At 42.3% G+C, this 24058-nt stretch overlaps 1 protein-coding gene across 2 annotated transcripts in view; it reads left to right on the top strand.

Annotated features, from left to right (window-relative positions):
• Nucleotides 1–20180, top strand: part of MYOZ2 (myozenin 2) — a 210812-nt gene extending 190632 nt beyond the window's left edge. For both annotated transcript variants that reach the window (XM_086961443.1, XM_086961442.1), the window contains one exon: nucleotides 19559–20180. In XM_086961443.1, coding sequence (XP_086817569.1) covers nucleotides 19559–19790 — 232 coding nt within the window. In that variant the 3' untranslated portion in view covers nucleotides 19791–20180. The remainder of the gene's footprint in view (nucleotides 1–19558) is intronic.
• The last annotated feature ends 3878 nt before the right edge of the window (nucleotides 20181–24058 follow it).

Here is a 24058-nt window from a genome sequence, read left to right as displayed (position 1 = left end):
ATCAATAAGGACATAAACACGCTCACTATTAGTTTAAATAAACGACTATATTTCCCATAATTCAACAGCAGTGGTTGGTTGAAAATGATGACGTCAGAAATCACATGTGTGGTAAAAGAGGATTAATTGGTGAATTGGAATGTACCACGTTAACTGTGATCAAATAAACTGTGTTTACGAAATGCGTCGGTTGCTCCTGATACTGGATACTTTGTGGAAAAGAAACTAATCGAAGAAGTCTATACTCTGTGAGTGCGTTTTTTCTAATCTGAAAGGATTAATGTGGATGGATATATATATATATATATATATATATATATATATATATATATATATATATATATATATATATATATATATATATATATATATACGTAACAAAGACACAATGTATTATACAATATAATTTACACATTTAACATCACCAAATGTTAGCATCTATTGCCCGAAGATTACAGTGAAAGTAAATAGTTGTTCGATACCATTCATTATCGACAGTGGTACATCGATAAACGTTATGTCTGAGGAGAAATACAATGAACTATCTCTATTGCCGCAGCTTATGCCATTGAAACACAAGAAAACAAAGGTGCAAGAAACCATCCATGTGTTTGAAGGCACGGGCATCAAGTGTCTGTCTACTTAGTTTTCAGCACAGCCGCTGATATGGGATGGATTTCTGACAATTAAAACATGAATACTCACCACAAAATAGTAAGTTAGTTCTCTTCGTTTTTTCATGCTTTGGGAAAACTTAAGACTAAAAGTAAAGTTGCATATTATTGAAGACGTCCGTCCTGTTGCTCAAAGACATAGACAAATTGCTTTTAATTTGCAAGAAGGGGTTGAGAAAGAACTTGGATTGTTACTTAAGCATGATATTATCGAGCGCTCTACTGGTCTAACCTATGGGTTTCTCCCATAGTATTAGTGCCCAAAAAGGAGAGTGAAGGAGATGTGCCCATATGCATTGGCATGCATCAGGCTAACAAGGCAATTGAATTGGAACGACATCCAGGTCCACATACTGATGACATGATCAATCAAATAAATGGTGCAAAGATCTTCTCTCGCCTTGATTTAAATAAAGGGTTTCGTCAGTTAGAACTTGAAGAAGATTGCATGTACATTACAACCTTTTCTACACATGTTGGTATGTTTTGATACAAAAGACCAAGTTTTGGTGTGTCATTCAGAGATGTTTTAAGGCATGGGCAAGTTGGCTCTGGCCCAGAGCCTCAGCCTTTTAGGGTGCCCCCTGATAGGGCAATCTCTGGTATGCAGAGATTCTTGCCCTAATGGCCTTGAATATATCTTAAACAGATTATATTAAATACTGTTTTACTTTTTAATGTGGGTGATATGTGAGAATCTACAACAGATATTTTGCAGAGATATGCTGTGTTTATGTTTCATGCAACATCCATAAAAACGTTTCTTTTAGATCAAAACGAGACCTCACAGATCAGAAATGGGAGAGTGTCACAGAGAATATTTGCAGTAATGTTAGTGAGCTGCTGCTGTGATTAAAAACATGCACCGCTACCCCCGAATATTAGATGTAAACACATATTGAATTTGGAGAAGTGTGCCTGTGCGCTGTCAGTAACCTGGCTAAGCAGGGCATGAAAGAGCTGAAATTGGATCATGAGTTCAAAGCTGTTCTCAACAAGGACCTCCAAAATACGTTTGGCCCCTAGCCCACAAAATCCTTAAGTTGTCCCTGGTGTCATCGGTGGCAGAACTGTTTCAATATGTCATTCGATGTATTTTGCAGCCTGTCATGAATGCATTCAATTACAGCAATGACATATTGGTTTTTAGAGCTACAGAAAAAGAACACGATAAAGCTCTTGCACAAGTATGTAGTTTACTGGCCGAAGCAGGTTTGACTTTTAATGCAAACAAGTGCGAGTTCCATATGACAAACTTGAAATTCTTTGGCCATATCTTTTCTGAGGGAGGTAGGACATCAGATCCAGCTAAGGTACAAGCGCTGTCAAATGCTGATCCCCCACACGACTATGTTGCGTTCATTTCTTGGCATAGCCCTTTACTTTTCTAGATACATACAAGACTTTGCCACTGTAAGTACTCCGTTGAAAGAACGTACAAAAAAAGTTTCATTTCATTGGTCACATGAATGTGAGACAAGTTGTAAAAAAATTAAACAGGCCATTTTAGAATGCAACTGAAATAGCATATTTCAATCTGAAGCTTCATACAGAGGTTGCTGTGGACACAAGCCCAGTCGGGTGCGGTGCTATCCTTTCACAGCACAGTGGACACCCAAATGTTTAAAGGGATATTGTGGCATTTGCAAGTAGAAGTTTGTCCCAAATAGAACATGCTTACTCACAACCTGAAAAAGAAAGCTTAGCTGTGGTATAAGCTTGCGAACATTTTCATGTATTCCTGTACGGGAAACCTTTTACGATGGTAACTGATCATCAAGCTTTACTGACTATATTTGGAAATTAAAAGGCCAAATGCCTCCTCGCATTGAACGATGGGGAATACGGTTACAAGAGTATAATTATATAATTGTACATCGTGCAAGGAAGGATCAGAAGCCTGCTGACTACTTTTCCAGAGTGCCTGTACAAGGTCACAATACTCCATCCAAGATGGCCGAAGTCTATATAAACTTTATTGTAAAATCAAACATCCTAGCTGCCATTTTGTTAGCCCAGATTATAACTGCCATGAGCCAGGATTGTGACATGTTAAAGTTGAAGGATATAATTACACATCTGTCCTAGATCCAGCACATTCGACCCCTCACTAGTGACGGTGAATATCAAAAATGCAAAAATGTCAAGGATGAAATGTCTATAAATCAGGAAGGAGTTATATTATGAGGGTCAAGAATCCTGAATCCGGAGAGTCTAAGGCAGAAAAGAAATGAAGTGGCCCATGAAGAACATTTTGGAATCATTGCCACAAAAAGAGCTCTATGAGAACGACTCTTGCTTTCAAATTTTGATGACAGGGTTGAAAAGGAATGAAGGACTGTCATCTATGCAACTTCCTTTCTACAAAAACTACTCACCACACCTTGAACATGTCAGAACCCATGAAGCAGGCATGGGAGAGAACAGCCATTGACATTTTCAGTTCACTCAACAGTGGACATTATCTATTTGGTGTTTATGGATAAATACTCACGATTTCCATTATGTGAAGATCTTTTATCTAGTACTCAAGAACGAGTCATTGAAAGACTAGAAGGCATCTTTGTGACATGGGGTGTTCCAGCCATAGTAAAGTCTGACAATGGCCCACCTTTCAATAGGCGATAGTTCATAGATTTCTTGGAGCATTTGAATATAAAGCATCAGAAGACCACACTTCTGGGGCCCCAGGCCAACAGCCTTGTTGAGCGTTGTATGAGTACACTAAAAAGCAGTGCAGCGTGCTACTCTTGAAGAGCGCAATCTGAAATCTGTGTTGAATTCTACCTTGAGAGTTTATCGTTCAACACCCCATTACAATACAGGTGAGAATCCTGCAACATTGATGTTCGAGAGAGAAATAAACACCAAGTTAACTCAATGGACCAATCAGAAAAAGAAAGATGAGACAACAATTCATGAGAAGGACTTGATTAACAAATAAAAGATGAAAGTGTATGCTGACAAAAGGAGGCATGCGAAAAACATTGTCTTTAAGAAAGGAGATTGTGGTAAATTATATAAGCAGTCCCAAGCAGGTAGCAGGTTGTAGAAAGTAGGTTTATTTGCAGCACAGAGAAACACAGCAGATCACCATCTGGCCAGACAGTAACTGACACAGCTGGAATTCTTAGGTGGAATCATTATAGCAAGAACATGCTAAAACTCCATGAAGGAGACAGTGAAGACAGACTAAATACACAGAAGCTATTTACAACATATCTCTATCCCTTAAACCTATAAAGAAAACAATAAAATAATAAAACACCTAATGAATATAATCATTAAGATAAATAGGCGGATGGCGAGAACGAACAGTTCTCAGAACGCCACGACTAGTAGAGATAGCAACAGAGGAGGAAGAAGGAACAGAAAAGGAGACAGCATCACCAGAGCAGGAAGGAGTAGAAACATCACTCCCAGAGAGTGAAGAAAAAGAAGAAGAGGTATCACCACAACCCACTTCCCCCCCTTGAACTGGATTGAGAACAAGAATTGAGGTCAGACTGAGTAGATAACATGTAACCACTACTAGAAGCAGAAGAAGGTAGAGAAGTGGTAAAATCCACATCAGAATGACGCTTGTACAAAGCCACACGTCTGAAATTCCACCATTCTCCATTGTCGAGAAGAATAGAACGAGAAAGGACACGCTTTACAACAAAAGGACCTCTAAATTTCGAGAGACCCTTAGAAAACCTCCCAGGCTTTACCTTGACCAAATCCCCTACAGAAATAGGAGAAACACCAGAGGACTCAGGAGAAAGAATATTATCCCCATTCCTTAGCCAAGAAGGTGTTAATTTGGTTACAGGAGAACGACCACGCATCAACTCAAAAGGAGACCTACAACCATGTTTGTGAGGAGTTGAACGATAGGCCCACACAAGTTCCTGAACCTTATCATTCGGAAAACAACCACATTCAACAGACATTTGTATGATCCCCTTGACTAGCCTGTTGACCCTCTCGCACATACCATTACTTTGTGGGTTATAAAGGCTGGTCCGATGATGACTAATCCCACATTCTTTTAGAAAAGAAACCATTTTACCAGAAATTAATTGTGTGCCATTGTCAGTTATTAACACAGACGGAAAACCCTCATCCAAAAACACATTTTTAAGAAAGGAGATTGTAGAATCAGTAGTGATATCGTTAACAAAGCGAACAGTGAGCCACTTGGAAAAACAATAGCAAAACGTTGGTTGAAAGGTAACTCATTAATAGGCCCAATAAAATCTAGACAGATAGTGTGCCAAGGAGAATCCTCAAAAGAGATATTACATTCGCTCTGAGAACCAACAACCTTCAAGCGTTTTTCACCCTCCTTACAAAAACAACAACGCACCACACAATCCACGGCATCAGCATCAATGGAAGGCCACCAAAAGTTTTCCTTAACCCTACGTTGGGTGAGAGACTGGCCTAAATGCCCCTCATGGGCCAGGTCAAGTATTTTCTTCCTAAGTGAATACGGGGGAATAAATCTATCACCTCGCATTAACACATTGTTATCAAAAATAGATAACTCATCTAAGACTCTAATGTAGCGCCTAACAGAGGGCTCAACAGTACTCTCCCTTCTAGATCCCTTGACAATAAGATCCATAACCAGTTTCAAAACACCATCAGACTCCATACCCTTAGACCATTCATCAAGCGAAAATGACTCAGCACCAAGAAACAAAACATCTTGAGTAAAAGCAACTGCAGAGTCATCCTGAATCTCTTCTGAAGGATTCCTACAAGCTGTGGATTGAAAAGGCAAGCGAGACAAGCAGTCAGCTTGAATGTTTTTCCACCCTTGGACAAATTGAACATCAAATTGAAAGTCTTGTAGGCGTGAAGCCAACCTTGCCAGAACTAGGTGAACCCTTGCCAGTACTGCCAGGAGCCAAAATATTGACTAGGGGCTTGTGATCGGACCGCAAAACAAATCTAGTACCCCATAAATACGTCCTGAAATAATAGACACCCCAGACAGCAGCAAGAGCCTCACGCTCAATTACGGAATAATTGCATTCCGACACCGTTAAAGGTCTTGAGGCAAAAGCAATGGTCCTTTCTTCATTCCCATGCCGTTGAACAAGTACAGCACCCAAACCAACTCCACTAGCATCTACCATAAGAATTGAAGGGCTTATGATATCAAAGGGAGTAAGGACATTGGCAGACGAGAGTTCAGCTTTAATTGATTTGAAACAAGCTTCTTGTTCATCAGTCCAGGAAAACGTAACACCTTTTTTTAATAAGCCCCTCAAAGAAGCGGTCTTACTAGAAAAATCCTTTACAAATTTCGAGTAAAATTCAATTAAGCCCATAAAGGACCGTAACTGGTCTATATCGACAGGAGAAGGGGCAAGTTCAATCGCTTCTAGCAAATTTCTTTTGGGGTTGACACCTGCAGCCGAGAGAGAAAAACCTAAATACTCAGTCTCAGAGACTAAAAATGCACATTTCTCCTTCCTCAAGGTAAGACCAGCTTCAGATATCCTATGCAAAACACTTTGAAGAATAGTATTATTTTCTTCAATCGAATCCTCAAAGATTAAAATATCATCTTGAAAGTAGATGACCTTTTCCAACCCTTTGAATACTTCAGATACCATTCTCTGAAAAACACTTGCGGCTGAAATTAACCCGAAAGGTAACCTAGTGAACTGAAAAGTACCTTCCCCAGTGATAAATGCAGTGAGATGTTTTGATTCTTCGTCAAGTCGAATCTGGTGATAGGCATGTTTGAGATCTAACTTGCTAAAGAATTTAGCACCTTTAAGGGTAGAGACCAGCTCCCCAATATTAGGTAGTGGAAAAACATCTGCAACAACACACTTGTTTAACGACCTAAGGTCCACACAAAATCTAATTTTGTTGTCAGGTTTCTGGGAAATCACAACAGGCGAAATCCATGGAGATGCCTCTACAGGCTCAATAATCCCCCCTTGCAACATTTCCTCCAGAACAGCTTTCACTTCCTTCCTTGCAGCAAAAGGAACTCTTCTTGCTTTATGTTGGATGGGAACACTACCTTCTTTTAACAGAATTCTATGAGAATGACCTTGCAGTTCTCCTAACTGTTCTCTAAAGACATTGCTAAACTTTGAAAGAACACCATCCACATCAGACGCATTCACAACCATCACAGGTTCCTCCGCCCTGGGATCAATTACTATGTGAAGATCATATTGATGAATACGACCTAAAATGGCTGGTCCATTAATAGAAACATACATTTTCCCATGTGTAGATCTGTTCTTGAAGATAATTTCTGTTTCAAAATATCCAAGAATATCAATTTTCTCACCTTGATAACCAGAGGGAAAAATATCACAATCTAATAAAACTTTTTGACCCCATAGTTGTTTTAAAAGTGACATCGGAATGATGGTCCATTTGGAACCAGTGTCAACCATAAGACTGACAGGTTTTTTGTCAATTATAAATTCAGATTTGAGAATCCTCTCTCTCCTGTCTTGACAAGAACATATAGAATCATGTAAAACAAGTAATTTGTTAACATCTCGATTCAACTCACAATAATCATTCACCACAGTCACTCTAGCATTGTTCCTATTTTTACACATTTTGGCAAAGTGACCTTGTTTGCCACATTTTAAACAGTCCTTATTATTTGCAAAGCAAAATTTCGCATCTGAAGAGTGCGAATTGCTACCACATCTAGAGCATACTTTATACTGAGGTTTCGAATACCGCAAACTAGCATTCTTTTTTTGAAAGGCATACCCTTTTTTACTAACTAGAGCAACTGCACAACTCTCAGTATCACTATTGTCACTAGAAACAACTGTTTTGTTAGAAATTTCAGCAACTTTGAGATCAAGACCAGTTTTTTGTAATTCTTTCATACATTTTTCGCTTTCTTCTACTATTTTCGCGAGATCAATAGCAACTTTTAAGGTTGGATTTTTTGCAGCCCATAAACGTTCCGGTATTTTGCGGTTGTTGCATTGAACAATTAGTTGATCACGAATGAGTTCATCTGTCATCTGGCCAAAACTACATTTCACAGAGAGTTCTCGCAAGCGTGCAACAAAGTCATCAATGTATTCATCCTCTCGCTGTTCATTCTTATAAAACTTAAATCTTTGCAAAACAAGATTTTCCTCTTTAGCGAATCTAGTCTCAAGTCTGGCAACAGCTTCTTTAAACTCAGCAAGAGGAGACTGAGATCCCGACGGCAGAACTTGGGGTAAATATTTAAATATTCGCTGACCTTCCTTACCCAAAGTTGTCATCAATAGTGCTTTTTTTCTTTTAGGGGAAAAATCTTCACCATCCAAAGCTTCAATATAGTTGTGAAACATGGCTATCCAATCCTCCCAAGAGATGGAAGGATTACCTGGTTCACTGAGGAATTGAGGTGGAAGTGCCACATTGACTTGTTGTGACATAGATAATTATATAGAGATGTTAAATTGTATAAATAAACAAAAGGTATAATATTTTTAGAAAGAAAACCAGGTTGCGATATAATAATAACTGCCTTACTTATTGTGCTTGCGATGGTTGTCCACTGAAAAAACAAAAAGGAGCAGCAGTCTGAAGAAAAAACGCGTTGTCACCAAAGTAAATTAACACAGTGAAACGAAGACTTGAAGAGAAACTGACATCCGATGTCCAGATCGTCCACTTTGGAAACGAGACGAGGAGAGCGTCAACAGAAGGCAGACATCCGACGTGAGTAGCGCTTATTCGTTGATTCTCGCGAGATATTGAATTCTCGCGAGAGATGAGAAAGGAGTAGCGTCACAGGACTAGAGCGCACATCAGAGAAGGCAGGGCGCTGGAGGCAGACAGCGCGAGAGAGGCAGTGCAGGATGTCTTGGAGGTCTCGAGCAGATCTCGAGCTGATCAAATACGTAACCAGGCAACAAGGTAACCGGTATATTGACGTTTAAGATCAGACATAAGCCTCCATAAAACGTGAAAAAACGCTCACCTCGATGTAATTTAGGCGCGAGGACGAAATCTTGAAAGGGTTTGGGACAGATGACTCACTCAATACACGCAGAGTTCGTTTGTGGTGAAAAGCCGTTATTCTTCTGTAAATCTCGATACCACTGCAGCTGTAAATATCTGGCCAGATACAGGTCCTTGTCGCCAAAATGTGGTAAATTATATAAGCAGTCCCAAGCAGGTAGCAGGTTGTAGAAAGTAGGTTTATTTGCAGCACAGAGAAACACAGCAGATCACCATCTGGCCAGACAGTAACTGACACAGCTGGAATTCTTAGGTGGAATCATTATAACAAGAACATGCTAAAACTCCATGAAGGAGACAGTAAAGACAGACTAAATACACAGAAGCTATTTACAACATAGATCCAGTGCTCATACGACAAATTCATAAAAGGGGTGTCTACCAAGGGATACTTGGTGACTGCTCAGCGCCTTGGAAAGGCTATTACCAGAGCCTATTCTCATTTTAGGCACTTGAATAATCGTTCATCAGCTCTAATTGTTGAAGGAGAGACTGGCTCTGAAACATCAGCAACTGCTGTTGCTTCTACACCATTGACGCAGATCCTGGACATCAGTGATGACACATCCCAGTTTCCCAGAACAAGATCACTTTGAACAATTCAAACAGATTGAGTGAAGAAATTTGATTGTATATGTCTACCTATATTTATTTTGTAAACATTGTAATTTTTTACTTAACAGAGGGGGAGATGTAGTGTCTTGCTAGTTAGAAATGATGGACCCCTTTGTTCTCTAGATGGACTCAGTAGAACTGTGACATAAGTGTTAGAGCGGAATGCACTGAAGGCTGGTTTAGAATGTTGAGTTTGCAGTTACACGCAGATGAACAAAGACGTGTAATACTAAGCTTCATGTATGTAGCATAGTACTTTGTGGGTACCCAGGCTGTGGAGGACCTAAAACCTTCCTCATCCTCTGGACTTCCATCCCGAGACTGATTTGGCTCCTGTTTATGCTTTGGCTGCCTGGGCCCCTATTCTTTCGGCCTCCCTCCATGGTGGCTCTGTTGGCCCCGCAAGGCCCTTCCCTGCCCCCCTCCCCTTTTCTTCTATCCTTTTTTCTCCCTTCCCATCATTGTCACCACTCCGCCCCCTCCCTTTCTCTCATGATCTTTCTCCTGCCCCCGTAACAGACCTGACTGTCCAGTGTGTATGGTGTCAATATTGGAGCACCCCTCCTTCCCGCCCCACCCTTCTACACCTCGGCAGTCAGAAGGAAGTCGCCTTCCCTTTGGGGCTGTCCCGAGTATATGTTGGCTCTTACTCCAAATCCTGATTCCGGCTCCTCGGGTCCCTTGAATACAGCCCTGTGTACCTTACCACCCCACATGGAAACAACAGGGAAGACTGCTCCCTCTGCCCCTCACCCTTCTGGCCCTCTCAAATATACCCATTCATATGCACTTCCCCCATGTGGTACTTTTCATTTATATGGGGCCTCCGTTCCCCACATCTCCTTCTTTCTTCTGCCACTCCTTCCCTCTTGCTCTACCACCGATTATCGATTTGCCCGCTGGAGGCAATAGACCTCCGACAAAAGACAAGCAACTTGTGTGCAACACAGCTGTGTGCATATCCCTGCTCTGACGCTGGCCTATTTCCTGCATAGTCTTACTTTCTAACCTTCCTTGCCTAAATCCCCCACTTTTCCTCCCTCCCCCTTCAGGGGCACTCTTCACTTCTCTTCTCCTCTCCTCTTGCCCTTTCTCCTTTGCTGTGAGCACCTGCGGGCCGGTCTCTACTTTGGTGCACCTGAGTTCTTACTTTTTTGCCCCTCTTGAGTAGTGCAGTCCAGCATATTTCTTGACTGCCCATTCCTCTTACCCTGCCCTATCCATAGTCGGACATGTTTGCCCGTTCACGCCTACTACTACGTAAGGGTGATAAAGCAGTGATCGCTCAATCTGTGATGTATCCCTGTGCTACCCGAGCACTCCTCTGCAGACTTCACTGTGCTGGCTGCCACTTCTCTTAAGATTGTATCTTTGAATGTTAATGGCTTGACACACTATGTGAAGAGGGAAATAATCCTCTCCTACCTGGCCTCTAAGCGGACTGATATAGCACTCTTGCAGGAGATGAGGACTTCTCGCTCATATCACCGGTATATGGGACTCAATCCCAGCTGGACTTTTTCCTAATCACTCATCAGTTCCTCACCTTTGATGGTAAACTGTGGCAAGGGATCTTTTATGGCCCATTCGCCAAACGGCTTGGCCATCGACTGGGATCTGACGAGACTGTTTCGAAAACCTTCGCGTCTTAACATCTCGTATTGTAAAATGCCTAAAGAAAAGTGACTCATCTTGAGGAAATCCGGCAATTGGTCTCCTCCAAACAATCCCTATGGGTAGCAGCTAAGGCCACTATTCATGGTCAAATTATGCACAATGTAGTGATCACCAACAAATGCCAGAAGGAACAACAGGCCCGACTAGAGGCGGATATATGTTAAAATTTGCAAGCATACACACGCCACCTCAAGGACAACCATGACAGTTTGAAACTGCAAAAGGGAACTCATATAACTTATACACATCCTTGGTGGAATACATGCTCTATAGATTGCACACGTAGCACTATGAAAAAGGGAGAAAAAGCAGGCTAATTTTTAGCTCCCATAAACAGTGGGAGGTAGCCATGGTGATCTCTGCTATATGTAGTGCGCGGGGACGTCTGCTCTGAACGCCCCAGGAAATTGGCTCCGAATTTGAGGCATACTATTCAACCCTGTAAAGTTTGGAAGCTAGTGGAGACATGGAGAGAGAAGATCATTTGTTTTTATTCCCTCCAACATCCATGTCTTAATGCTGATGGAATGGCTCTGCTAGAAGGGGAAATCACCAAAGACGAGACCGCTCTGGCAATTTCTAGCCTCCCTACAACACGGCCCAGGGCGAGGTTGGCTTTCCTGGGGAATTTCACAAATGGATGACGGTTGAAATACTGCCTTCCCTGTATGATGCATATAGATAGGCTGAACAGGAGGGCAGCCTCTTGGCTATATCCAACAAGGTGGTAATTGCTGTCCTCCCTAAGTCTGGAAAGGAACGCCTCCTCTGCAGGAGCTACCGCCTGATACCCTTTTTGAAAGTGGTTATCAAAATTTTTGCTGGAATACTTGCCTCCCATCTCAACCGTGTTATTCCTACTCTTGGCCATCAGAACCAAGTTGGCTCCTTAGCAGGACCCACGTCCCATAATCATCTGCGTGCTCTAGGACACCTCTGGTAGACCAGTGACTTGCCGGAAGAGGCCCTTGCCCTTTTCCTTGACGTCAAAAACGCATTTGACGGGATAAGTGGCCCTACCTCTTCATTATGCTCAAGAGGTTCAGACTGAGCGATAATTTTATCTCCAAGGTTAGATGGCTTTATGGGAACCCCAAGGCCCTGGACAATTGCAGAGGGTTTTGATCCAAAAACTTTCCTATCTGGGGAGACACCCATCATGGATGCCCTTTATCCCCCTACTGTGTCTGCTCGCAATGGAGCCTTTATCTGCTGTCATACATCAACACACCTCTATATCCGGCGTGCCCACTCCATCTGACCCCTCCAAGATTTTATTGTACGTGGATGACATCCTATTGATGTTTACAAATCTTAGCCTCTCTCCCTGCCCTTCTGTCCCTTATTGCAGACTTTGCTCCTATATCGAACCACAAGATCAACTGGACGAAAAGCAAAGTGTTACCCATGTTCCGCATTATGACTGCAGCGGCTGTTGCTGACTATCTCTTTCAGTGGAAAGTAAACCGACTCTGATATTTGGGCATCAACCTTGATAGAGGCATGGAGAGAATGGTGACAGAGAACAAAGACCCACTGATGGCTAGGTCCCGGCTGGACTATGCGAAATGGACGCACCTTCACCTGTCGCTACAGGGCCAGAATCAGAAGATAAAAATGGTGGGAGTGCCTATGTAATGGGTATGCTACCTGGTCCGGTCAGTCTGTCCCTCTTGTGGTCAATTGATCATGATCTCAAAACCTTTGTATTAGCCACCTCAACGCCCTGGTTGAAAGCCTCCAAGCTGATGACCCACAGGCTGTAGGAGGACCTCAGCCTCCCTTGTGTGGAGCATTATTACACTGTTATACAACTGTCACAACTGGCTGAGCTGCGAGCTACTGCAGTGGACACACCACTGTGGGAGACCATCGAACCTCTCCTCACCTCAGCCACCCCAGAGTTACAACTATTTTATAGCCACAAAACCGCTTCCTCCCTGACACAAAAATTGATCATTCATTTTACGGTGAGGTGGTTGCTTCTGGCTCACAAACTTTTGCGGGTTCACACCTGGTTGCACAATCATGCACCAATTTGTAACAATACAGCACTAAGGATAGGTGGAATACTATATACGGGGGCCCTTGGTGCAGAGCGGAATACTGACTTTTGAGCAATTAATCTCGCAGGGGAGCATTCACTCTTTTGAATCGCTCCAGGATGAATGTAACTACCTGCTCACCAATGGTGGAAATATGCTCAACTACAACATTGCCTGCGGAGCAAACTGGGACCCACTCCATGGGTTATGTGCGATTCCCCCACAGAGAGTTACTTGACGGGCTGAGGTCATTCCGAGGTATGATATCCGGATTGTATGATTTGTTAGTTTCCCACCTATATGTGAAACCGCATCTTGCTCGATTGCAGGAATCCTGCTAGAGGACACTGCAGGTTCAATACACCGAATCTGAATGGGCTGCCCTGATTGTAGACCTGGGCAAGAGAGTCCAGGAAGCCATAATGAAGCTGGATCTTTTTAAAACCTTACAAGATTGGTGCTGGACCCCACAAAAACTCTGCTCTGCAGGCCCCTTCCACCGTTCTCACTGTTGGAGATGCGTTCAAGAGGGCTTTACTATAGTTCACATCCTGTGCAACTGCTCCCATATCTAGACATTTTTAAGGAAGGTGCAATCCACCATTACTGAGGCCCTGAAGTTGCCATTGCTCTTCCCAGGGCAACTGACCATCGTACGTCATATGGATGACTCACCCTACTCTTACCACTCATGAGATGTGTTTCCTGGCAGCGGCATTCACAGTGGCAAAGATCTGTATCCTCCAACACTGGTGATCTCCCCTACTTCCCACCCATGATGAATGGCTCATATCAATGTTTAAGACAGCCTTGTATGAGAGACTCATCTATAGAGTACAGGATAAATCTGAAATGTACCTACCGATCTGGGCACCCTTTTTGGGCACTGAATTTGGCTCCTGTAGGGCACAAGTACGGTTGCTGCCACCTGCATCTCGGGGACAATTAACGGTGCTTGTGAATTCCCTTTTCTTTCCATCCTCTGCGCCCCCCCCCCCCCCATCATGTTAGGTCACAGTTATTGGTCCCCCCCCCCGCCTTTTTTCCTTTTACCTCTAACTTTTAGCTTATTTGTTTCCATTTGTTCTTCACATTCATTATTGTTTGTTCCTTTCCAGTTTCGGTCACTCTACTCCCCTACCTTATACAGATGGGTGTTTTGGTTTTCCTTATCGACTGAGGCTGGTTTAACCATGACGAGGGGTTTGATTCTGTCGAATATTTCCTGTGTATGCCTCTCACCCATACCCCCCACCAGGGGACTTCAATGTTCCTGTTGATTATCTGTATTTTCTGGAACTTTGTATTTTCTGGAACTTTAAAATAAAGATATATGTTAAAAAAAACATAAACTCATGTTATACCATCTAGGTTACCTGCAAAACCCACGATCAAGCCTTGAGGTGGCCCACGGAGGGACAATATTCTGTTAGAGATTGTGTAAAAAAAGCGGATATTTCTCTAATCCATTTACTCTGCATTTGTCTGGCTCTCTTCATGTAAAGACGAAACCTGTTTAGGCAACTGTTTAATATAGGGCTTATAAGAACATGCCGGCAAGCTATCATTCACTTGTTAGACCAGAATGACCCTATTTCAAACACACATTTCATGAAGATCCTGATGCTGGCTGAAAATAAACTAAACATATGAACTTTTGAGCATGAAATTGTGCCTGTGAATGTGAGTTATTTTGGCTGTGATATTTTAAGTTTGCTATAGTCTATAAAATGGAAGGATTTTATAATTTTAAACTAATTCATCAAGCATGTTGTGCATTAATTTTAAAGTTTTGCATGTAATCATGTAAATGTTTTAAGTAATCAAACATGAATAAAGGAATTTGGAGTTAAAGGGTGCTTTCCTGACTCCTGCTAACTAGGCCTCAAATTAGGCCGAGATGCCTTCTTGTTCAAAATGGATGTCTGCTCCTGCACGCACACTGTTTATCATTTCTGCTGCACACTGTCAAGCAGAGTCATGTTTGGTATTTCAATTGACTTATTTCTTGCTGTTCTCAATTAAAACGTTCTGACATGGTCAGAATAATGGTACTTTTCCCAAGGCCCTTCCGCTGGCTTACTGTACCCTATAATTCATAAATGTTGTTCATGTAACTCGTTTTCCTGTCTTCGCTGGACGACATTAGAATATAGTGGGCAGCATCAATATTCTTGCAGTGGGATTGTGTTTAGAGGCTAAGGCAATATGACATTTTAGAAATCTTTGCTCAGATTTGCTGAGAATGTAATTCCTTTGCTCACACAATAATGATTCTGCAACTAATGATTTTCTATGTAAGAAATTTGTATACAAAATCTTAATTTTGGGGGTTAGCTAGATCCTTCCTTAAGACTTTCGGATACAATATTCTGAATTGCCCCATTCTGAGAGTCTTCATGCCTTCATGCATTTGCATATTTTGATCCCTGATCTGCATTTTCACATTTTTGTAATACATCCTTAAAACTGCTATTCCACTCTAGAACTAAATTATTCAGTCTGTCCTTACTTAATTGACTGTACTTTTGAGTTTTCTGGCTGCCGTTATTGCTACTGACGGTGCCGCTTCCGGAGGGAGATTCGACAAGTTCAGTTCCTCATGTTGCCATAGGGAGATGTGTTGTAATTTTCCTTCCCTCTCTGTTTTGGTACGTTCCTCCCGCTTCCCCCCTACCCTTTTGGTATGTTCTGCCAGAGCTTGCGTTCGAATGTTGCCTCTGACAGTCTTGGAGAGTGGGTGACAGAATAAAGTTCATGTTGACTTACCTTTGCTTCGAAGTTTCTTCATTACAACAGGGTGCCTTACCTAAGGGACACATTGCCTCATGAAACTGAGGTTTAACACTGTCTCTGCTTCATCAATCCGTGGGCAAGGTGTTGAGGTCATATTTTGGGGTGTATACATTTAGGGGTTTCCAGCTCACCCACTAATTATAATAAAGAAGAAGTTCCAAATTCAGATAGCAACACTAGGGGCCAGATGTAGGTAAATGGCATTTACCGATTCGTAAATACCGAATTTTACCGATTCGGTATTTATAAATCGGTAAATGCTATGTAGGTATTTTTACGGAATAATTTAACGAATCAGTAATATTCGGTAATTACCGAATAGGTATTTACCAATTCGGTAATTGCCATTGATTCCTATGGGCCTTGAGGCCCATATGAACCAATGGCAATTACCGAATCGGTAAATACCGATTCGGTAAAATTACCGAATTGACAAGGGGGACAGGGTGTCACTTTGACACCCTGTTGCAACCCTGATTCAGACTTGTGTGGCATGTGACACACATACATGCCCTTAGGGCATGTATGTGTGCCACATGGCACAGGTGTACAGGTGGCACAGGTGTACAGGTGTACATGCACGAGGAACAGGGAGTATGGCTTCCTCTACCGTGCGGAGATTATGGATAGAGGCAGGATCAAGAGCGGAGCCGGATTTGACCTGGGAAAAAAGTTGTGATAAGGTGGACAGGTCCATGGGTAGAAGGTCCTCCAGTCGAGGGGTGCTACCCCTGGCCTGAATTATCTACACAAGTGGCCTGAGGGAAAGTATTATATATGTCTAGGATTCTTTTGTTAAAGACCTCTGTGAGCTCGTTACAGCGTAACTGAGAAGAGTCTAAAGGTAGCTTGGGTGCAGGCCACTTTGTAAGCTTTTTTGCTATTTGGAAGATTTCCCTGGGAGCGTTTGTGGACAATGTAATACCCCGAAATCCAAAGTTCGGGTGTTTCCATTCCTCTCGTATGGGATTGTCTTTTCCGAGACAAGCTCTGAAAGGCCATCAAGGACTTTTTTACACTAAATGACCCTCAAAGTACTGACCCTTCCACTAACTGGGATGCCTGTAATACAGTTATTAGGGGAAAATGCATCTCATTGATGTCTATACTGTTGCAGCAGAGACTCTCAGTCGATTAGCACTCTAGGCTGAACTCCCCACACTCTCTTTACAAAGGAATGTCATGATCTTGCTGGAAAGCTAAACGCCATATATACAAAAAGAGTGTAGTTGATGTTATTTTGCCTTAAAAAAAGACACCTATGAACAGGGAAATATGGTTGGCTCGCATCTGGCGAGACAGCTTCGGGCCAAACATAAAAAATAATATATTAGTCAACCCCACTTAAACTCCGGGATGACTCCCTACAGAGGAGGAAAAGGCCAGGGCCTTACGAGATTTTTATAAACAACTCTACACCATTGAACCTGCAGACATGACTGCACAACTTGCCTATCTAATGGGGGTGGAACTTCCAAAACGAGATTTTGAAGGAACCTATCAGAGACAATGAATTCTAGGTGGCTATTGACCCTCCTAAACTCCATAAATCAGGAGGGCAGATGGGTTTATGGCCCAGTTTTACAAGACTTTTAGCTCAGACCGGGTTCCTCACTTAACTGCTTTATTTAATTACATAGCTGATTTCCGTCAAGTGATACACTGATCTCCGTCATTCCAAGGCCCGGGAAGAAGCCCCATTTTTGTGCATCCTACCGACCTATTTTATTATTAAATTTAGATTCCAAACTGAAAACAAAGAATTTGGCCACAAAGGTTGAGGATATCATGACGGACCAGAACCATTTAGATCAGTGCAGCTTCATTAAGAGGCATCAAACTCACAACAACTTGAGGAGGGTGGTTCATCTGGTCAAGAAAGCTACTAAAAAGCACATTCCAACAGTTTTATTGGCACTAGGCCCCGAAAAAGCAACAAACCAAGTGGACTGGGTCTTCCTTTTACACACGCTGTGTCGGTTTGGTTTTAGAGAACAGTTTGTAGGTGTGATTCAAGCCAACTATGTTCATCCACAGCCTCTAGTGATGGTGAATGGGGGTGGTTCTGACCTCTTTGATCTTGAATGTGGCATGAGGCGGGTGTCTGTTATTACCGCTTCTATTTACCCTTAGTATTGAGCCACTAGCAGCCAAAGTGAATACCATAGATTCCATCCAGGGCCACTCTTTTGGAATTGGTGGAACACAAAATTTCCATGTTCGCAGACAATGTGCTCCTATCACTTATCCCCTCAATTGTCCCTGACTGCCTTACAAACTAAAAGGAGTCAGCAGCAGGTTTTCGAATCAATCTCCATATATCCTTTCTTCTAAATCTGGCGCTTTCCACTAGCGAGATAGAGGCAGTACTGGGATCCACTCCCTTTCATTGGGCTAAAAAATAACTCACCTATTTGGGGATTAGGATCACTCCAAGAGTGGCTGATCTTTACAGAACAAATTACCCTCCACTCTTACAACAGCTTAAAGGGGACCTCACACGCTGGGCCCCATTATATTGAACATGGGCCAGTCATATCAATGTGGTTAAAATGACTGGTTTGCCATGACTCCTTTACCTTTATCAGGAACTCCCCATTGAAGTTGACCAAGACTTTTTCTCTACCCTGTATTCATTGATCACTCTGTATATTTGGCAAGCCTGCAGAGCTCAACTCCCCTATAAAGTATTGACACTTCCAAGGGAGGCTGGAGGATTAGCCCTACATGACTTTGAACTATACTGCAAAGTGGCTCAGTAGTGCCGGAAAGCCTCTCCGGAGGCAGCTGCGTGCTCTAGAAATGCCTTGAATTGAAGTTGAAGGTCTTTTCTTAATGGTCAGTGAGGGAATCAGACGAACATTGGCTCCACATGGACAGAGGAGTGGTCGATAGATCTATTTGGGATGTATTGTGGAAACCAAAATTAGACAGGCCACTCAACACTTACCTTAGCACTCCAACCTGGATCAGCCTTAAAGTGTGAGATGAGGTGAATCGGTAAAATGAATGGGCATCGTTCCCCTCACCCTACACCCCTATACACTTTGACTCAGCCTTTACACCAGCCTTACAGCTTAGACCTTGTGATCTATGGCTGGAAGGGGCTGCCTTACTACAGCTTATTTATTCCCCGGAAGATAAATTGAGTACTGTTAAATTGGGAAATGCTTTTTATTTACATTGTTTAGAGGAATCAAAGCTGATTCGTAGCCCTACAAGGAATTAAGATATTATTATTTCTTATAATTGGTGTTAATTCTGTCATATTAATAATAAACCTGCCTCTGTTTTTGATAAGGATTGGCAATAATGTTTAAGATAAGAAACTTGCTTACTGAGCATTTGTGAATACCACATGGTGTGTCTATATTTGTAATATGGCTTTATCCTATGACTGCCACTGTTAAATGAAACCACGTGCGGCAAGCTGTTAAAAAAACTTCCTAAACTTTTAGGGTATCCCACAACACTGTTTGCTCAAAATCAAAGAGTTAAGAGTTATTCAATCAAAATGTTAAGAATGCAGGGGAGGGAAAAGAAAAAGGGAATACAAAAATAAAAAGCAGATGAGGCTATTCAATTAAAGTGTACACTCACAGAGGCAATGTAACGTGGGATATAAAACAAAACGTGCGGGGAGTTAAATGCTAAAGAAATAGAAGGAACAAAAGGTTATTCAAGGGGGTTTTGCAAAATGTTGATATTTCTAACAACCCTTTTTTCTCTTTCTTCGTCAATTTACAGAGCTGCTATGCCATTTGGAGGCTTTGAGAAAGCGTCACGCCTGGTAACATTCAGGCTCCCTAAGATCGACCTGTCTCCGTTGAATGACCCAGCCTTAGCCCTGATGCTCAATCCTCTACGCTACAGGCGCTCCTTCAACCGGATGGCACAGGGGTGGACAGGCGAGTACACCCCTATTGTGCTGCTCGCCCACCTTGCAGACCCCACGGCCCTAGAAACAGAAGACCTGTAAGTGAGGGTGTACTCGTGCACGAAATGAAACATGGGCAGAAGAGTCAAGGCAGGTTGATTATGGTGTTATTATCAGCGACGGTTTAACTCTGGCGTTTGATGTCGTGTCTGTTTACGGGAGCAACTTTTATAGATCCAAAATAAAATCATTTACAATCTCCCATGAAGAAAATTGTGGTTCTTGCATGTTCTTAGTCTATGCTTTCCTGGATCCAAATGACCTATTAATTTGTTAGTCCTGTCATAGTGAAAAAACAAGAGTACACATCAGGGTAGAATCAATAAAGATACCACGTATGTAGTAGTCTCTTCATTTTCTTTTTCCATGCAGGATTTACGGCATGGTATACCTTGGGACGAGATTAATAATAAAAAAATCATTTTCAATGAATATTGAAGTGATGGGTCTTCATTTATGTTCTTCTTTCATTTTCCACTTTTAAGATATCCAGAGGTATGCATAACCAGTCTGTATTTTCAGTGCTTTTGAATTAGACCATCAGTGTGGGACCTAACAGAGAGCTATGCTTTTCACTACTTTTGTTTGGTGGTGATATGTTTGACCCAATAACTGAGCTCTGTTTCCAGTCCTGGACATGCGTGTGCATATGTAAGTAGAGACTCTTGTTAGGAAATAACACTGAATGGTTCAATCAGTGTGATTACTCCATTCTTCACCTCTACACCTTCTTGACAACACAAGTGGTCCACATTTATTCACAACCGAGAATTTTTGCAGAGCAGGTTGGAATTGCTACTGATCCTCTTGAACATATTGCCCTCAAAAACGCAAGCCAAGCTTCTCTATTGAAAAAATAATTGTTATTCTAAATCCATCTGCTCCTAGGTACTATCAAGGACACATTTTAGTTAAGAGAATGCAGTGCAGTTTTTCTGGTTTAAATGTTATTCTTCAGGTGGGAAAGCCAGCGTGTGTTTGGCCCCTTACAATAGTTTGCTGAGATTAAGGCAGAAGGAAGGAAGGTGGTGTGATTAGGAAGATGATACATTGTTTGCAGAACAACTTAAAAACTAAAGAAAACGGTCTTCCATTAGATGAGAAATTTATTATTTATTAATTTATTATTTATTTTATTGTTTTATAGAGCGCACACTTGACCCGTAGGGTATCACAGCGCTTTACAGGGGAACATAGCAGTGTACAATAGGCAAGGAATCACAATAGGGTAGTGGACACGTATGAACAGTTTACATATAAGTAACTCCAGATAAGGCCCCAGATTTCTTGACAAGGTAGCTCAGTATTCCGAATGGAGGCGCTAGTCCATATTTGGTCATGGTCTGTGTATTGGTCAAGGTCTATGTGTTGGTAGGAGGCAACATTTAGGAGAGGAATTTACCCATAAGGAAGATTTTGGCCTCCTTTTTGAAACGTGCCAGAGGAGGGATTCTTCTGCTGGCTGGCGGGAGAGAGTTCCATATTCTTGGAGCGGATCCAGAGAAAGCCCGGTTATAAGTTTTTTTTTTTCGGAACCGTGCAGGTTGGAGTAAAAGGTCTCTGGTGGAACAGGAGTTTCTGCTTCCGCCCGATATCACAATTTCTGTGCAAGGTAAGCAGGATAGTTTGAGTATAAAGCTTTGTGTGTGATGCAAGCCAGTTTGAGTTGTAGCCTGGCCTCGAAAGGAAGCCAGTTCAAAGCTTTCAGGTGCGGAGAGATATGGGCAAATTTTTTTGAGCTTGTAAGAAGTCTGGCGGCGGCATTAAGGCAGGCTTTTAGGGTTGCCAGGGAGATCTTGGGTAAGCCTGAGAGAGTGGAACAGCCATATTCCAGTCTAGAGATTACTAGCGCTTGGACTGCACTTTTTAGATCGATAGTGTCAAGGAAGGGTTTCAGTTTCCAGAGGTAGCTCAGGTGGAATCTGGCTAATTTGGCCATCGAGTTGATGTGGTCTCGCATGTTAAAATTGCAGTCAAGGGTTATTCCTGAAGATTTTGCTGAGTCCACGATGGTCGGTGGGCAATCTAAGGCTGTGATAGCCTTGATCCATATCTGCATCTCGGGATTGGTTTTTGGAGGGGAAATTAGTTGAAATTCTGTTTTCTTGGCGTTAAGTTTAAGTTGATTGGATGTGAGCCAATGGATGGTTGATTTCAGGGCCTCGTTCAGGTAGAGAATATCCTCAAGAGAGGAGGCTTTGATGTAGAGCTGCGTGTCGTCAGCATACGTATGGTAGGAGATATTCGCTGTGCGTAGTACTTCGGCAGGTAGTTCAAGGTAAAGGTTGAAGAGGGTACGGGACAGGGTTCCTTGAGGGACTCCGACCTTGACCGGAGAGGGAGCAGATAGGTTGCCGTTGATTAGGAATCGTTGCGATTGGTTTTGGAGGAAGGATCTAAACCATTCTAGAACAGAGCCATCCAAACCCATCCTGAGTTTGAGGCGTTCGATTAGTTTTTCGTGGTTGACTGTGTCGAAGGCCGAGGATAGATCTAAGAGGATTAGAAGACACGTTTTCCCTTGGTTCAGGGCTTGGAGGGCATCGTCAACGATGTGAAGCATGGTCGTTTCAGTGCTGTGCCCAGGTCTGAATCCAGATTGGAAGTCACCGAGAAGGTGGAAGTTGTTGATGTGCTGACTTAGTTGCTGTTGTACACACTTCTCCAACACTTTGGCTAGGAGGGGGATGTTGGAGATAGGTCTGAAATTGTCGGGGATGGCTGGATCCAACGACGTTTTTTTCAAAATGGGGATGACTTGGCTGGCTTTCAGAGAGTCAGGAATGGAACCATGCTAGAGCGAGGCGTTAATTATTGCAGTTGAGCTAGGAATAATGGATTGAACGACGGCCGCTAGGCAGTTGGAGGTGAGCGGGTCATTGAAATGGGTATTCGGGTTTAGGGACCATAAAGATTTTAGATACGGAGTCTTCGTCTTAGAGGTTGAAGTCAGTCCAAAGTGCTTGATTTTTTGGTGAAGTCTGTGGGGGCATCGCAGGAGGAGGGGGCAGGCCAGGAAGGGATAGAGAGTATGTCATTAAACAATGTTTCTGATAATTAATTATGGCCTTGAAAAAGGCTCAGGCATGTGCGCCAGGTAAAGGATGAAATGTGTGGCAGCTTTCAAACTTGAAGAATAAAATTTGAACATCAGGATTAAGCATATCAATCATAAAAACGCTCAAAATCTAGATTATTTTTAAGGCTCCCTGTTTTCCAGTTTTTACTGATTTTTACAGATAAATGCAGACAGAAAACATTCATTTTCCTGTCTGTATTTATTTTTAAATGTGGATAAATACAGAAATTGGGTTGCTTTTTGAGTAATTCTAAATACTGTCTGCCAGGCCAATAGCTGTGTGGATTGATAGATAAGGGGGTTTAAAAAGAAAGGAATTTTTGTAAAGAGGCTTTAACAGCAGTAGATATGCACAAGGTTGATACTGAAATTTGCATATTTTCATTTAAGTGCACTGATTTATCTTCTGTGGGTGTTCACAGTACACTAAAATGTAAAAATATATTTTATACTCTGCATAAGTGGTAATAGATATTTTTTTACCAAACATAGGGCCCCATTAGGATGGCGGGCTCATTGCCCCCGCCGGGCTGGCGGTAGTCACTGCCCGCCCGGGAGGGGCGATCCGCCCACCATTCTTGCAGCAAAGACCCTCTCCATATTTCTATGGCTGGGGGGGTCCGCGGCAGACGGATAGACCGTCTGCCCCTTTTACGCCCGGTCCACAAGTTGGGACTTTTAAAGTCTTTGGGGGTGGATCCTAGATCCTGATCTCACGGAGTTTCCAACAGGTGCTCACTATATAAAGAGGCAGGAGCCCGGCTTTCACCATGGAAAGAAGGGAGGAAGTGTGTTGAGAAAAGGCATCATGCGGAGGAGGTTGTTGAAGAGACTAAGGGCCAGATTTAATGTATGACTGAAGGTAATTCAACCGTCATGGTACCATCCTAACAAACTATTGTCTGTCAGATTTTTAGATAACCACCAGCCCAGTGGTCATCTCTGTGCATTGAAGGGAACTGCCATCATGACGGTTCCTTCCTTTTAATTTACAAATGTTTGGTAGACGGCTGCTGCTGATTTTGATGGCCTTTTAAAAAAATATTACTCTTCTTTCATTTTTCAGAAACAAACTCCAAAAGTTAGAGTTTTTTTCCGATAGCCAAAAAACTAATAATCCCCACAGCCTGTGAGTTTTTCTCCCAAGGTGTAATCTTTCAATATTTTCTCTCCCTCACAGCCATGTTTTTATTGGCGCTCACGGACAGAAAAGAAAGACATTACACTGTCC

Source organism: Lissotriton vulgaris, chromosome 3_1 (genome assembly GCF_964263255.1).
Source record: "Lissotriton vulgaris chromosome 3_1, aLisVul1.2, whole genome shotgun sequence".
NCBI lineage: Eukaryota > Metazoa > Chordata > Amphibia > Caudata > Salamandridae > Lissotriton > Lissotriton vulgaris.
Note: the sequence above shows the minus strand (reverse complement) of the source record. Positions and strands in the feature narration are given on the sequence as shown.